This window comes from Malurus melanocephalus, unplaced genomic scaffold (assembly GCF_030028575.1).
Source record: "Malurus melanocephalus ecotype Western Australia unplaced genomic scaffold, MMel_1.1 scaffold_637, whole genome shotgun sequence".
In the NCBI taxonomy this organism is placed as follows: Eukaryota; Metazoa; Chordata; class Aves; order Passeriformes; family Maluridae; genus Malurus; species Malurus melanocephalus.
This window is the reverse complement of record NW_026623869.1, coordinates 284605-300560: the sequence shown is the minus strand read 5'-3', so window position 1 is coordinate 300560 and position 15956 is coordinate 284605. Positions and strand designations below refer to the sequence as shown.

General features: G+C 51.8%; 1 protein-coding gene across 2 annotated transcripts; it reads right to left on the bottom strand.

The window, feature by feature from the left end:
* Nucleotides 1-6: 6 nt before the first annotated feature.
* Nucleotides 7-11332, bottom strand: STC2 (stanniocalcin 2). 2 transcript variants are annotated; one of them, XM_057383500.1, is made up of 4 exons: nt 10961-11332; nt 8660-8802; nt 5991-6202; nt 7-2557 (listed from the first exon to the last, which is right to left on the bottom strand). In XM_057383500.1, exons 1-4 carry the CDS (start codon nt 11139-11141, stop codon nt 2170-2172), a joined length of 924 nt encoding a protein of 307 aa, XP_057239483.1. In that variant the 5' UTR covers nt 11142-11332; the 3' UTR covers nt 7-2169. The 2 variants fall into 2 exon arrangements, with proteins under 2 accessions (XP_057239483.1, XP_057239484.1); XM_057383501.1 differs by lacking the exon at nt 10961-11332 and adding an exon at nt 9993-10214.
* Between the last annotated feature and the right edge of the window lie 4624 nt (nt 11333-15956).

Here is a 15956-nt window from a genome sequence, read left to right as displayed (position 1 = left end):
TTTTAATTTTTTTTTTTTTGTGCTAAAATGCTTGGATTGTCTTTTTGGTTTGAGCTTGTTCTTGGTGGTGGTTCTGTGCCACCGAGGGGGAGAGGACACTTGCAGGGAACCCACGGAGGCACACGCCAGAAACCTTCTTAGGGTACCACCAGCAGGTTTTTGGAGCAGAGGAGGTGGCCAAGARGGTCAGAGCCAAAGCAAGGTGCTCTGTGGGACAGCGTGGGTGGCCCAGGGGTGGCAGAGCTGTCCCCATCCCTGCGGGGCAGGTGCCACCCTCACTGCGCCATCRCCGCCGTCTTTGCTGCTACAGCACCTGGCCCCATCCCAGCTCCTCCCACCGAAACCAAACGCAAATTTCACCAGAGAACTCTGCTAAAACCGGGGCAGGATCGAGGCCACGTCTTCAAGCAAAGACTTGGAGATCACAGAGGCACCTTTTCAACTCGACTGTCCCCCCTTGCCTCCTACGTGGGCGCTATTTAAAGCGGTGCCTCCAAGTTCCGCGGGTGGATCCCTGCGTTAAACCCTGACTGCAGCTATTAGGAGCCGTGCTCACTTAGCAGGAACTGAAATCTGAGTTGGAAATTGTAGCCAAATTCCAACACCCTCTCCTGTTTATGCAGCTCCTTCCCACCATGCGGCAAGCCGTACGTTYGTTCACTGGGTACGTTCTGTCTCTGCTCAACTGCCTTCCTGCCCCCACAGCTTTCCTCCCCAACTTTCTAAATGAGAAGGCTCCAATCCCCGCTGTGATTCCCACTTTCTACAAAAACCCAACTTTTTTTTTTTTTTTTTCTCTGGAGGAAGCTGAGAGCGCTCACCCTTCTGTCCCTGTGGGTGCTGTAGCCTCCACTTCCAGTACAATATCTGGGAATATAGGATTGCAGAGCTGCAACCTGAGAATTACAATTGCATAGGGGGGTAGGAGAGATATGGCCAAACACCTCATTCACACTTGAAACTGCATCAAGACAACAAGCTCGTGACACTCCTCACCTTTCCTAACTCGTTCTGTGGAGACTGGTTGTCGTTACCTGCACAATRATTAAAAAAACCCAAGTCAATCCCCTCTCCTTGTCTTTGGCATTTGGATAAACCAAGCTTATAGGCAGGTCAGAGTGGGGCTCCACATCCCAGCAAACCTCACCACGCTACTGCTGAGGAGAGACAGGCTTCTGGTGGGCCTTCAGTGCAGCCCTAAAAAGAACATATGGGGATCTATAAGGTCCTTTGCTGTCTGAGCCCACACCTGCCCCTTTAGGCTTGGGCTGTAAGGGTGGAAGACCTGTATCACGGAGGGGCAGATGTAAGCAGAGAGCATGCACAGGGTTTTCAGAGGGGCTGAGGATACTTTTGGGGCTCCTCCACCCTGTGCAAGCGTTAACAGTCACATTGCCTCGTCTGGAAGCTGATTACTCGCCCTCGAGGTGACTGGGCASGGAGCTGTGATTAGCAAGTGTCAAGTTCTGCAGTGGTTAAAAAACAAACAGGGGGCACTTAAAACCAGGCAGCGTCACCCAGGTGGGGACAATGGCTCAGCAGTGACTTCAGAGAAAGTGGTGGAGCTCCAGACCACACGGTTCCTGCGCCAGAATCGGGGCAGCTCCTTCACTAGAGAGCTTCACACGGATGCCTCGAGCTCTAGTGTTCCCAGCCACAGGCAGAAACCAAATCCCCCTGGAATTCAGCCATCTGCTGTAAGGCTGTGCCCTAAACCTTCGGAGGTGCTAAGCCACAAGCAGCCACATGCAGCCTGGCAGAGCCCACTAGGAACCTTCTCCCCTGCCAAGGAGACCAAAGGGAAAAAAAACAAAACAAAACAAAAAAAAAACCAGGACAAAACCAAACCCCAAAACCAACCCAACAACCCCCAACCGAGATCCTAAATTTCAGACGACGTCCGTTTCGTAAAAAAATGGGGAAAAGAATTTAGCTGGAGGCATTTTGCCACCCGAGTGTGGAGTTTGCTGGATCGATAACCCATTGCCACTGCTCTCCCTTTGCTACTATGTACACTGATGCCGAGGTCCATAGATATCTTGCAATGCCCTGTGCTTGACCTCTGAATGGGAAATGCTTTGGAATGTCCATAGACGGGGAGATGGAACTCAGGGGAGGAGGTTTCCAGGGGGGAAGGGCCGGGGGGGAAGGGGGAGCCGCCGCCTCCTTTCACCTCCGGATGTCGGRGAAGTCGGACAGTTCGTCCGGCCGGTCCAGGATGCCGTGGGCCCCTTTGGGAGCGTGGCCCCCGGCTTTGACCCGGCCGTTGGAGTGGCCCTTGGTACCTCTCTCTCCCTTGGCTGCTCTGGAGCTCTCCCTGTGCTCGGGCTCGGCGTGGGCCACCATGTCCCCGCGGCCGGYGCCGGCCCTGCCGCCCTCCCCTGCCCTCTTGTCGGCGCCCAGGATGGCGTCTCCGTGCCCGGCCGAGGTGCAGAAGCTCAGGATGGAGCAGAGGCTTCCCCAGTTYTGTTCACACTGGGCCTGGACGCTCCTGGTTATGGCCTTTTTCACCTCCTCGCCGCAGGTGAGCAGGATGTTCACCAGGTCAACGTAAGGCCTGAAGGGAAATGGAGGAGAGGAGAGGAGAGAAAGGAGAGTCAGAAACCATCACAGGGGATTGGGGAAAGATCTGCCTGGGCCTCCCTGGGTGCTGCAAGTCTGGTGGTGTGAGCCCCTGAATGAGAAGTGATTGTGCACCATGGTAATGATGTAAACACCATSTCCTGATCAGCCACTGGGCTGCAGGAAATGCACAGTGCCATTCTGTCACCCTCTCTGGGTGGATCTACCCCTCCAGATACTCTGGGAGAGCTGGAACCCTCACCAGAGGAACAGAGGAGCTCCTGCCTGGAAGAACTGCTGTCTCACACATTCTGCCTCCATCTCTTTCTGTGCCCTTCCATCTTTATGGCTCAGGACATGTGACAAAGGACATTTGCTCCTGCCCAGAGCCATCAGCTTCATCCCACAGGCTCTCCCTCTGGGTGAACAGCAGGTACAGAGCCTTCACCAACAACCACTCTGCAGGAGAGAGGTGTTTTCTCACCCCTTTGAAAGCAATAAATCCTCAACCAGAGGTTCTCTGGATTTCCTCACCCTYTCTGGAGCATGGAGTGTTGATCTCCATCACAGGCAAGACCCTGTTTGGATTCAGGATCTCCCTGAACAGAGCTCAGACACGTGGAATCCACTTTGGTGGCACTTTTTCTTCCCGCACCAAGCTTTATTTCTTCATTTCCTTACAGAGCTTTCAGCATCTACCTTTTCCCAGCCAGACAAAGCCTCCAAACTCACCATGGCTCAATCCCCTCTGCACTTCCCACCCGCCCCTGAGTGTCCCCAAGGCACCAGCAGCTCSAGCACAGGCACTTGGGCTTCCCAGCCACAGGTCACCGAGTGCAGCAATTTTAAAATAGTTGTGGTCACAAGTTTTGTGGGTCAATATTGATGTTGTCTATTGACACAACTGCTCAGCTGCCTGCAGGCCCAGAAGGACGTGCTTAAAATCCTTCCACGGCAGGAACCGTCCACAGCACGAGTGAAAAACTGCCCAGGGTCRGCAGGAAGGGCTGTGTGGGGTGGGTGAACCTTCTGGGCACACCATGCAGCACCTCTGGTTGCTGTGGACAAGCCTGAATCTCTTTTTATTAAGGCAGAAGAAACAAGGAAAACYCAGCAGATTCAATCGCTTAAAGTCATTTTGAATCGCTAATCTTGGAGAGCCACCTATTCCCCCATCTCGAAATATTTCCCATGGTTGGATTGTTCCTGCTGCTCCAACAAAAAAAAAAAAAACAAAAAAAAACAAAAAAAATTACTTGGAATGCAGCAGGGACCAATGTGCCAAGGCCTGTCACCACTTTCACCATGAAAATCAGCCTGACCCCCACAGCTGACTCAGGAGGAGGCTTCGCTGCGTTCCGAACACTCATCGGGAGAGAACAGTCAGGACAAAACAGAGCACGAGCCTGAGAGCTGCCACTTGCCTCCCTGCTCTCAGGTTTTTGTTTTAAATGTAAAATAGAAGATAAGAGAGAGCTGAGCATGTTGAATACAAAGTGATCCAGCAAAAGGATATAAAAAAAACCCCAAACTCCAAGAAATGAGTTCCTGAAATTTGGCATAACCTTTGCAGAAATGTCTGTAAGAAAAAAGGTCGCTGGTATGACTAAAAAGTAGCTCAGCTGCCAAATATTTCAGGTATTCAGAGCCTGCCAGAGCCCTGYGGATTAATACTGGCCCATTTCTCCCTGCCTGTTTTACTTTGTGCATTTCAGCTGGCCTGACCAGAGTACCTGAACCGAGCACAAGGCTGCGAGTCAGCAGACGGGATTTTATTTCCAGCTCTGCCACACTCGCCTATTGATCTCGAACAAGTTCCTTAGTTCAGGAGCTTCAGAGATGGCCTCTAAATTTAGGGGAGGGGAGGAGGCTGGCTGGTTCTATTTGGGGAGTCCCGCATAGGAGAGCCGAGCTCCGGCTCCGGGAGATGCTGAGTGTAGGAAGCGCTAAATGAGATCATGCAAATTATAGGTGTTCAGCTGAATGACCCTCTCTTCTCGAGCCAACAACCCCCTGGTTCGGCTCCCCAGAAATAAGCAGCTGCCTCRGAGCATTCCTGCTTGAGCCTGTTCATAAAACAAGGAGAACTCACTCCTCCTCGGACAGGATTTTGGCTCGCACAGCTCTTTTCATCCCCAAATGATGGGGGGGTTAATTGGTGCCAAGTGCCCAATTTATAGCTGCTGACACAGCCCCAGCAGTGCCCAGAGAGGTGCTGCTGGGCAGGATGGAGCCCTCTCRCCCTCTCCCCCAGCCAGCAGGGCGCTGCCCATGGCCCTGGGCACGGCAGCTCTGCCCCCAGCCCTGCCTCTGATGCCAACCTCAGGAATGTCCAGGGAGAGGGCTTTGCTTTCAGGCCACCATGTTCAGCTCGCACAAACCACAGCCCAGGATTTATGGCAGTAAACTGGCACTGAAGCACCTTTCTGCAGCTCAAGTATTAGTGGGGGGTGATTTTCAGCACTAAAGGAATCAAAGCACAGCTCCTCTGGGTAGTGAGGAAAATGCAAAGCTAAAATTCTCAGAGAAGCAGTTCTGTATAAAAAAATTCTCTGTCATGACTGCTGGGATYTGGAGTTTCTGCACTAATATCGAGGCCCAGAGGTGTGGTAGGAAGATGCTCTAAGGTTAAGCCAGGCTGTGGCTCAGCCTCCTCGTTTTGGGAGTGAGACGTTCACCTGCAAGAAAAACAGGCTCTGATTTTTGCATTTGTGCACAAAGAGTCAGTACAAACAGCTTGTGCTCGGTTTGTTGCTGTCATGTAGCAGCTTTGATCAATTCCAAACAGGATTTGCGCCTGCCATTCCTCAGAGGACAGCTGTGCTCCCAGTCACAGGAATGGAGTCCTCACAAATCTGACTCGTGCCTTCATTTTGTACAACCCCATGTTTTATTAAAAAGCATCTGAGATTAATAAAGAGCAAGATGAATGGGAGATTACCTGGGGGACTGCAGCTCTTTCAGGGACAATTAACTACAAGACATTTCAAAGTRTGTATTTAAAGAAGAAATTATCATCTTGCTGACAACTTTGCATAAACCTTCTTCCCCTTTTTCTAGCTGTCACCTCTAACAGGATACTGGGGTCAAAACTATGCCTTTGAGCTCAGAAAGCAAGAAAAAAAAAACAACATTGTGAGATGCTTCTGGAAATGGCAGGCACTGATGGTGTCTTTGCCAGAGCACCAAAGGGGACTGGCAGATCCAACTTTCACCAATTTCACCTCCTTCCCCAGTCCCATCTCAACCTCTGCACTCAAACTCCACAGGGCCCTGCAGAGAAAGCTTTACCTTGGTGCTGTACATGGGAAAACAAGAGGTGCTTAAGGGCAGGAGGAGGTGAAAGAGCTCTGGGGCAGATGCACAGCCCATCAGCACTCCTGGAAGGAGCTCCCACGCTCTGACTGCACCAGCACCGAGGCACTTACTCATGCTGCAGCAGGTCTTTGAAGTGAATCATCTCCACAATGACCTGGACGTTCTCCTTGGCAGCAGAGCAGAGGTCATGCTTCAGGTAGCACTCCCGCTGTAACTGGAACACCATCTCTTTAATGGCAGGGCACTTACGGCTGATGCAGCTGAATTTATGCCTCAAGGCATGAGCCTTACACTTCAGAGCGTCTTTAATGAAGGATTTTCCCTGAGAAGGAAAGAAATGGAGTAGGTCTGTATTTTTGTCCATTAAGCACAGCAGCTGATTTATGCCCAGCCAGCTGCTTCTCTGCAGGACAATGTCAAGGGTTATTACAGAGCTAAGGATATCACTTAATGGCTTTCCCCTTCTTCTCTCTGTTTCTCTGCCTTTAAAGACCATGCCAAGTCACCCAGCTTTGCTATCCCAGTGACCCTGAAACACCCAGGGTTTCCTCATGGATACTCTGAGCTTTCCTCTGCCCCAACAGCTGAATGCCCAACAAGGGAAAGAGCAAAAGTAAGCACCTTCAAGTAATTCAGTGATGGAGTTACTGGATTAATTTGCTTTCAGGGTGGCAGAAACAACAGGTTCACACAAAGGAGAGGACATCCTGCCATGGCTCAGTTCCTCAGCACCACAAGCACATACCCATTCAATAACTCCAGGGTTTTTTTTTCGTTTTAAAATTAGTTTACAAACTCAGARACATGTATGCACAATCTATATGCACTTGCCCTATTCCCCAGCTCTCAGTATTTKTTTCTTCAGAGAGGGACTCAAATCRGYAYTAATAATAATAAYAGCAATAATAACAGTAATCCTACCCTGTCTTATGTCTGTTGCAAGAAATTCCAAGTGAGATTAAGAAAATCAAATCAAGAAGCTAAGAAGTAAGGTGGAGAAGAGCTGCTTTAGCAGCATCTCTTAACCAGTGTTTGGGATACCTTCATTCAGTTGGGGGGCACTGGTTGGTTCTTTCATTGCCCATCCTTGGTGGGCATCAAACCCATCCCTTTCCTCTTTTATGGGATCCTGCAGCTTGCTCAGATTCCCTTTATTTTGTTGAGCAATAGGCTCATGGAAGCTTTTTCCTTTTCATCAGCCTCACATTCTTTCAGGTGCTCTATGAAGACCAAATCCTTGCTCCCCTTTATCCCAAGAGGGTCCTGGCCCAGCTCTACTGACACTAAATAAGATTCACCCAGACCCACAAGCAGATGTTGTCCCCAAATTTTTTCAGGCCAGAAATGTTTCTTGCTGATCAAGGAGCTGCTTCAGTCACCATCCCTATTCACTTGCCCTTCCCTTCAGGAACAAACATAGCACAGTAAGCAAATTGGAATGAAAAAGAGAATTCTTATATAAACCCAAACTAACATCAATTCTCAGGTTTCAGAGCAGAGAACAGAAAATGGCCAGTGTTGGCCTTGTCATTTAATGCAGCTTGAAATAACTGTAGATGATACAGAGAGAGCTGTGAAAAGCCATGTCATGGCAGAGGCTAAAGTCACCTTCATGTTAAATAAAGCTCCAGGGGTTTAAATGTTGTGCTCTGGAGAGAGCSTGGATGTGAAACAGGCTGAATTTGATGAGCAGTGTCTGGGGATCTGGCATCAAGAGCTACTCCCAGCCTTCACAGGCACTATTCCCTGCCTTCCCAACTTCCCTTCCCTATTTCTTTGGTCAACTCTGCTCACTGACAGAAATACTGTGCRAAGATAAATGAGTGTTTTCTGGAAGCCACTGGAAATCAAGCCAGAGGTTTTCAGACACCCACAAGAGCAGCAGTTCMTGTTGTAATGAGTAGCCAGGCCCTTTGCACATCCTTGAGCATCTGCACCCAAAGCTCCAGCACTCCAAAAGTGCTCCCAACTGGGTGATCCCAGCAGCCCTGATGGGACAGGCTGGATCCTGAGGACAGCTCTACTTTGTGCCACGCTCTCAGCAGTGCCATGTGGCTGGTGCTTTTTGTCAATTTATTCTGTAAACTGCCCGGTCCAGCCAAAAGCCGCCGGCCTGATGGAATGTTCCCTTCCCTCCACACTGAAAYGGGAGAGGAGGTTTACAACACATAATAACAGGATGTCTCAATGATGCATAAATGTTCTGGGGAGAAAATGAAGGAGACAAACTTAATACCACATACCATGGAAGTAAYGTATTTTAACATCAGTGCTCGAACCCAAGGTTTGTTTGAGTGCAGCAGCTTCATGAGGTTGCCTGGGCTGGTTGTGTGCAAGTCCTGAGGGCCAACTTTAGAAACAGCCCGTTGGGAAACATTGAGATAATTCTAAATGAACTGGGAGCCCAAGCCATGTCTCAGAGTTGGCTTTGAACAAACATGGGGTAGAGGCTTAAGCCTCCCAGTGTTCCTTAAAACCATGTTTGGCTGTATGAAATGTTCTGCTGGAGTTATCCTGGGTACAGTGGGTGGAAGGGATCCAGGGAGCTGCAGCTACAGCCAGCCTGTCTCCTGGGACAGGTCACACACCGCTGCTTTGTTACAGTCCCGAGCTCCCCATTCTGGACTTTTCAACAGAAACATTCCYACTGAATTAGTAAATCACAGCAAGAGCAGACTCACTCTGGGAATTCTTTGTGCAAAGATGTGTTAAGGAGCTGCAGGGCATGCCAAGCGTGTGTTAGAAGCAAGCAGASAGGCAGGACATCTCCCCGTGTTACCTGGGCATCGAATTTTCCAGCGTTGTGCAGGAAGGTCATGCAGATCTCGTGTAAACCTCGGATCTCGCACGAGTTGTTCTCAAAGCATTCAAACACTCCACATCCCACATCGCCAGCGTTCACCAGGCAGTGCTGGATTTCAGCTAAAACAAGTATTGGTCAGAGTTAATTTGAAGAACTCTTCACAGAAACTGGTGGTGGGGTGGGGAGAGAGAGAGAGAGAGTTGTTCTGCTACCACCATCAGTTTGAGAGAAAAATGCGTGACAATGGTTAATTGTACCCGCAGCGTGCCCGTTTCTTGCAGGAATTAGGCCAAAACTTGGGTGTATTACGTTATGAAAGTGATATCCAAGAAGAAAATGCCAAATCCACTATGCTTACGTCAAGCTACTGCACTTGAGAACTGTCTCATGCTCTTGCATTCCTCTCGAGCAAAGGACAGGCTTGATTTTTGCTCTCTGGCCTTGTGCAAAGCTCCTCCATCAGACTTAAGCACCAAAACGAGAAGCCCAGGACCCAGAGAGCCAAAAATTTTCAGTTTTGGTACTTTGAGCAAGTTTTTGGCCATTTAGTAGTGTTTTTTACAGACCACTGAATTTTGCCTGTCAGGATGTCTGACAAGTTAATGGCAAAACTCTCTCTGATACATGAAGTCCTTTGCACCAAGAGTTGTATAAAAATGCAGCTGTGTGCTCAGCCATGCAGAAATCAATAGAAAAGAGTTATATTTATATATGTAGTCCATAAAATAGATGTATTGGAGCTAGCAGTTACATATGTTTTATTCTGCCCTTTCAGATGTTATGTAATACTGCAAAAAATGCTGTCTAATACTCACTTTCAAAAAAAAAAAAAGAAACCAACCCAAACCCCCACCAACCCAAAAATCTAATTCTTAACACGACAGCTCCTGGTCCTTTAAAAAAAATGGATGTAGTAGTACTGCCAGAGGGAAGGTGGTTGCTGAAAAAGCCTGGGGATAAAGTTAAACAGGGGCAGCTTTTAGCCCAGAACTGAGGATGCTAAGAATTCCTGCGCTCTGTGCCCTGTGGTACCTTTAATTAAAGTTCGCCCTTGGGAGCCAGCCTAATCCCCCTCGAACCGCAGCGTGTTTCAGCCATCCCCAGCCTCCCCCTCTGCCATGCGGTCCATTTGCAAGTCTTTACAGCAACTTTCGGTCTAATTTCCACCCGCTGCAAGGCAGAGCGAGGAGCCGCGGATGTAAATGCGGAGCCTGCCGGAGTTCTCACGACCCCCCACCAGCTCAAACCCGAATCACTGCCGCCGCACATTTCACCCCTCCACATCCCCCCGCTTTTTTTCCCCTTCTACCTGCCCTGAAGCGCATCTGGGGGTGGCACAGGGGAGCCCCGGGGTGGGATCCAGGGATTGTCTGAGCCACAGGCGGAAAGCTGCGCAAACACAMCCGCACCGGGGGAGGGGARAAAGGGGCACTGGAGCCCTTTGTGGAGCGCTGCGGAGCGCGGAGCCCGGCGCTTTTCGGGGCCGGGAGCGCGGCTGTGGTGCTTGTGTTGGCATCCGGATGCAAAGCCTTTGCCGGATCACATGTCCTGGCTCCAGCGTGCTGAGAACTGCACAGTGCCGTGATTCACATGTGGCAGTCCCTAATGGGCATTCGTGCATTCCTGCTCGTGTGTGTTTAAACACGTCTCGCAGCACGGAGAGTGTTAAAAAAAAAAAAAAAGGGAAAAGGGAGAAAAGGAGGGGGGGGGGGAATGAAGGRGGGGGGGAAGGGAAAGCGTCTGGATCCCGCGCTCTCTCTTTGCACGGCTGGGAAGCGATCCAGCGAAGTGCACGCCCCAGCTCTCTTTTCCTAGGCAGATAATACCCGGGGGAGGGAGCGCGGAGGGCGGGAGAGGAGGAGAGAAACCCCCGGCCCGTTGCATCACTGGCCGGCTCCCTCCGGAGAAGGCAGAGCAGCGGTCATCCCGCGGCCCTCCCGGCCGCCCCCCGGCTCTCCACCCGCTCCCAAAGTGCTGCGCCGAGAAAACTTTCTCCTCGCCGGGCTCGCAGCATCTCGGCGGGGCTCCGGCACCCCGGGGCCGCTGCGATCCCGGCACCGCCGCTGCGATCCGGGCGCGGGGCCGCGGCCGTGCACGGGCAACACGTGCTTGGCACGGCCGGGCTTTAAAGGTAATTGGGAGCGAGCTCCGATTTCCTGCCATGATTTGCGCCTGACACTCGGACACCGAAATAAAACGCCTGTCATAACTGCACGCGGCTGCAGCGGCGAGGGGAGGGGGACACGCAGAGAGGCCAGCCCGGTCCCCCMACCGTACCTGTGTTCTGCAGGGACAGGCGCCCCTTCTGCTGCGGGGTCCTGTCCTGCGGCCCCTCCGGCGGGTGCGTGGCCTCAGTGCCCGCGGCCGCCCGGGCGCTGGCCGGCAGCAGGGCCAGAACCAGGGCCAGCAGCAGCAGCGCCGGGGCCAGCAGCAGCTTTCCGCCGAGCTCCGCGCACATGGTCGCGCCTTCCCCCCGCCGCCGCCGCCGCCGCCGCGTCCTCCCCCGCGGGGTGCCGCACCCGGGCCCAGCGCGCTGCTCGCCGCGGCCCCGCGAACCGCATGTGCCCGGCGCGGCGGCGAGCGCGGAGTGGCGGCGGCGGCGCCGGAGGGAGCCTCAAATATCCCCGCCGAGCCCCGGTGTCACTCGCATGAGGGAGCCGAGCAGGTGTCGCTCCGCGCCGCGGCCAATGGCAGCCGCCGCCCCGCTCCGCCCGCCCGCCGGGGGCCGGCCCTGCCCCGCCGGCAGGTTGCAGCCTCCCGCCCCCCGCCCCACCCGCGCCGCGCCGGGGGATGGGGGTGCGGGGGGCAGCGGGGCGGGGGGAAGGGATGGAAAAAAGAAAAAAATTAATTTTTTATTTTTTTTTTTAAAAAGGTGAAAAAGCGGGATTTTGACAAGCTTTGGAGGGAGGCGGCAGCGAGTGGAAGGTTTCCCCCCCACCACCCCAACCATCCCTGCGGGGAACTTCGGGGCGCTCCGGCCGCCGCTGGCTTTGCGAGGGGAGCAGCGGGGTGCCCGTGCCCGGAGCCGGCTGCCAGCGCCGGCCGTCCTGCGGCACTGCCGCCTCATGGCAAGACTTGATTTCAAAGAAAAAAAAATCCCTTTCCGAAGCAGCTATTGCAATGACTTTCTTGGAAACCCTCCGCTCCCTCGTTTTTTCTCCCCCACCCTGGGATCTGTGCGCCCTGCTTGCTTCGAGAGGATTTGGGCCAAACGCATCACTTAGCGGGGAAAGTGGTACCCGGGTGCAGACCTGGTGGGCGAACAGGGACGGGCGCTGCTTTCCCTGGGGGAGAACCCCCCTCAGACCGCCACCACCRTGGGGAGAGCATCACCCTTGCAATCCCCCCATCCGCCAGCTCTTGCTGCTGCCTTTTGTCCGGTAGCTGGAGCCGGGGTGGTGGGGGGGAGGACACGACACGCACACACAGCACAGGACGACGTAGGAAAATCCGTAGCAGGTGATGAGAAGTGCCGCGCTGGCTGGGGAGGGGCGACTGTGTCTCCCCTTGCCCTGCCGTAATGCACATCAGATGTTTCATCAGACCCCGCCGGCCCCATGCGCTCCTGCCCCCCCTTCCCCAGCAGCCCCCGAGCCCCCTGTGCCGTGCCGGGGGCGGGGGTCCCGCCGGGGGGGCGCAGCCAGGAATGTCTCCAGCTGCTGCTGCSGCCCCGCTTCCTCACAGCTGTCAAAATGCACTTGAGGAAATCCACTCACACCTCCCCGAGCAAGGGTCTCCTCGGCGGGACGTGACACCGCGCCGCAGGACCATGGCTCCACGGCTACGCAGCAGCAGGCACGTCCTGACACCCCCTCGCAGCCCCCAGACAGCTCCGCTGGCCTCGGCCTTCCCCGCTTTGCTCTCAGGCCCGGGGCTTTTGTGTGCCGGGGCTGAGCCCTGCGAAGTTTTATTTTAATTTTTATCCTTCCGAAGGATTTGACATCGAAACGTCTTTTTTTTTTTTTTTTTTTTTTTTTTTTTTTTTTTTTTTTTTAAGGTTGAAATTCTTAACGGTGGTGCCGAGCTCGTGTGGAAATTCCCTTTTATCAGCGTGCTGCTGCCTTCGGAACTGCAACTTGCAGCTTTCCTCCGAGGAGCTGGCTGTGCCAGTGCGGATGTCTGCAAAGCCCCCGTGCCCCTGGGATGGGCTCTGCCCCTTTTGATAGCAGGGCTATTAAAGGAATAGGTTTTTCTTCTTCATTTGTACCTCACCCGGAGTGCCTGGCCTTTCTTTTGTCCTTGTTCTCTTACTATTTTTACTGCTGAAGAGTTTTGCTSTTTAATTGCCTTTGCTAGGTCTAACTTAGCTCGAGTTCAATGACCGGGGGCTGCACAAGCTGAACTCAGGCAGGAGAATTTTAGGGATGGCAGTTTTTCTCCGTTGCAGAATGTAACAGCCAGTGTACTGCTCCTAACCAGCAAGTTTGTATGAAATATATATAAAATTTAATTCTTTTCCTGATGCCTCACAAATGATGCTTTCCCCTCATGCCTTTTCTCTGCTGCTTTCAGTCTGATGCCCTCCTGCAGCCATTCCTCATCAATCTCTCTGCCTCTTTTTAAAGTTACAATTTTTGGACAGGTTTTGCCCTTTTGACTTTTGAATTCTGTGCATCCTCCACGCTCCAGAGCCCACGTTCCTCCCTCTGGTTGAGTTCTGCAGTCAGGTCTCATAATTTCTCACAGCGTGTCCTTCGAACCCTGCAGCCCTGGCTGCCCTAGCGGGCTGCTCCTCCCTTTCAGCCCGTGTCGTATTAATCGCTCCAATCAAGGTTATTTTAACATCTTTTCCCTACCAAAACCGTGCCTAAAATAGCCCCTCCTCGTGTCACTTTGGGGAAGAAATCTGCCGGCTGTCAGCACGTTGAGCATTTTCCATCTCCTGCTGCTCAGCGCGCAGAGCCGGGCGGCGGCGGGTGGCACCCGGAGCTGCGGGATTTCTCCCTGCTTTTTCTCTGCCGAGGTCACTCCTCAGGGTGCTCCMGGGATTAGAGGAGCTGGTCCCAACGCAGCCCTTCCCGAGGCAGGCAGGGAGCCGTGGCTGCGCTTCAGAGGTGAGCGCTGCGAGGGAGAGCGCGCGTGATCCGCAAGTCATGCTCCAGCAAATCTGGCTTCTCTTGGAGCGTGGTGKAACTCGCTCCCTGGCAGCGTGATCCGCTGCCAGCCCGAGTGCCAGGTAATTTTATAGAATGGTAACCAATCCCGGTGATTTAGGGGCTGGTTTCCAGGACGCTTGGGATGCCTGAATCCCGAGGCACTGAGCCTGCAGCTTTGCGTGGACACGGGAGCCTGGCAGCGGGACGGTGTTTGAGGACATACTTGAGAGCAGGAACACTTCAGAGAGGATCACAACTCCCTCCAGAAGTCCTGAACACCTGTTGGAATTCAGGAACACTCTCTGAGCTCCCTTCATTTAACACACAGAGGTTTTACTTTTTTAGAGCGTTTCATAATTCGATGAAGGGCTTCGTACGATCAAGCAGTGGCACGAGCATTTTGMAATGCTGAAATACCTTGAAATGGGAAGCGTTTAATTGTTTGGCGTCTTGAGGGAGATGAGCTGCCCTCATGACTATTAAGAGGGCTGTGTCCCTGCAAGGCCGTTGCAGGCAGGTGAAGGCTGAGGAATGCTGTGCAAGAGGCTCCAGCGCACAGGGMGAGAGCGAGCACACCCAGTCCTGAAGGACGGAGAGGCCGATCACTTCAAAAGGGAAGAGGATGCTGCGGGGAAGGTGTGCCAAGGTCTGCATTCTGGGTTTTCTATCTGTGACTAAACACATTTCACAGCCGAGTTAGAGTAAGCYGTGCTCTGCAGCCCCAGCAGCGCGGTGGGATTTCATCAGACTCGAGAAAATAAGCAAGACAGAGGAATTTAGAGTTGCCTCTTCTCCCGGGTAATTTTCCCACCTCGGGGCTYAGTGCAAGGTGCTGACTTGCAAATGACACATCATTACGAAGCCAGCCCAGAGCTGCAAAGCCCTGCTGGGAAAGTGGTCAGGAGAGCGGAGGAAGCTGCCTCTTGGACTTGGTTCCTCCTGGTGTGGGACCTGCTCGGGGAACATGTTGATTTAATTCCCACAAGTTGGTTCTCGGATGGTGCGAATAAAGCTGCTGACAGTGACTGAAACGGGATTCGACACTGGAGAACCTGTTAGGCTCAGGAAATGTAGGTCTGTTGGGAAGCTTCAAAGGGTTGTATTTTAAGCCACTTTCCCCCTCTCATCATCAATTTAGTGTTTTTGAATCTCTGGTAATGAGTTTTTATGAGGAACGAGCAGAAGTTGACAATGAAGTCACAGAAAATGAAATGCATGGAAAGTCAGAGCTAATTGTATTAAACATGATACAGACGTTCTCTTCCCGAYTGCTTGTACAAAAATCATGTATTTGAGAAATGTTCTCAATGAGTTATGCATCAGGTTTAAAGCTGATCTGGCTTCTTTGATAAWATATGAACTATCTGAAAGATTTATAGGAGTCAGACATGCTGCCGAATTCAGTTCAGTATTTAGAGCAGCAGGAAACCACTGGGAGATCTTTTTAAAACAGGTATTTACTCAAGTAATTGGTTACTTTTAATGTGGAAGAAGAAAACCTGGTGCAGCTATATTGGACTTGACATAAAAGACAGGTGTGTAATTTGTGAGCAAAACAGGGTGGAATGTACACACCGTACCTGGGGAGGTATTTCAAGAAAGACTACTCCTTGAGACAAAAAGCCAAAACAACCGACACGCCAGGTTACATGCCAGAATTGCTTATTCCTCAGTTAATCAGCTGTGTAATGAGTGTCCAGAAACAATCCCTTCTGCCCAGGTAGTTTAAGTTTCAAACTTCGTCAGCTTTGTGGCCGTCATAAAATGGATTACATGGAAGCTGGACGAGAAACACATGTTTCTGAGAACATTTTGGTTCAAATAATAATAAAAAAAAAGTGGCAGTGCTGGTGCCAACAATTTACTGCAGAATATCTGAACCAGATGCTGTTAAACTATAATTCCAAGCAATTTGCCAGAATTATGCATTTACTTTATTCTTTAAGTTGAGCTAAAGATATGTATGTTTTCTATTACTTGTGGATATAAACAAAAATGTGACGTGATTACAGYGAATATAAGGCAGATAATGCCCAACAGTCAGGATTTCTGTGGCTACTGCACGAGCTAAAGGAAACTGGAAGTTCTGTTGGCAATTATGTGTGACAGGGTCATCAAAATAGGGCTGTTCAGATTGAGACATATCAGACTGCAGTCTGCTTAGTCACCACAGAAGA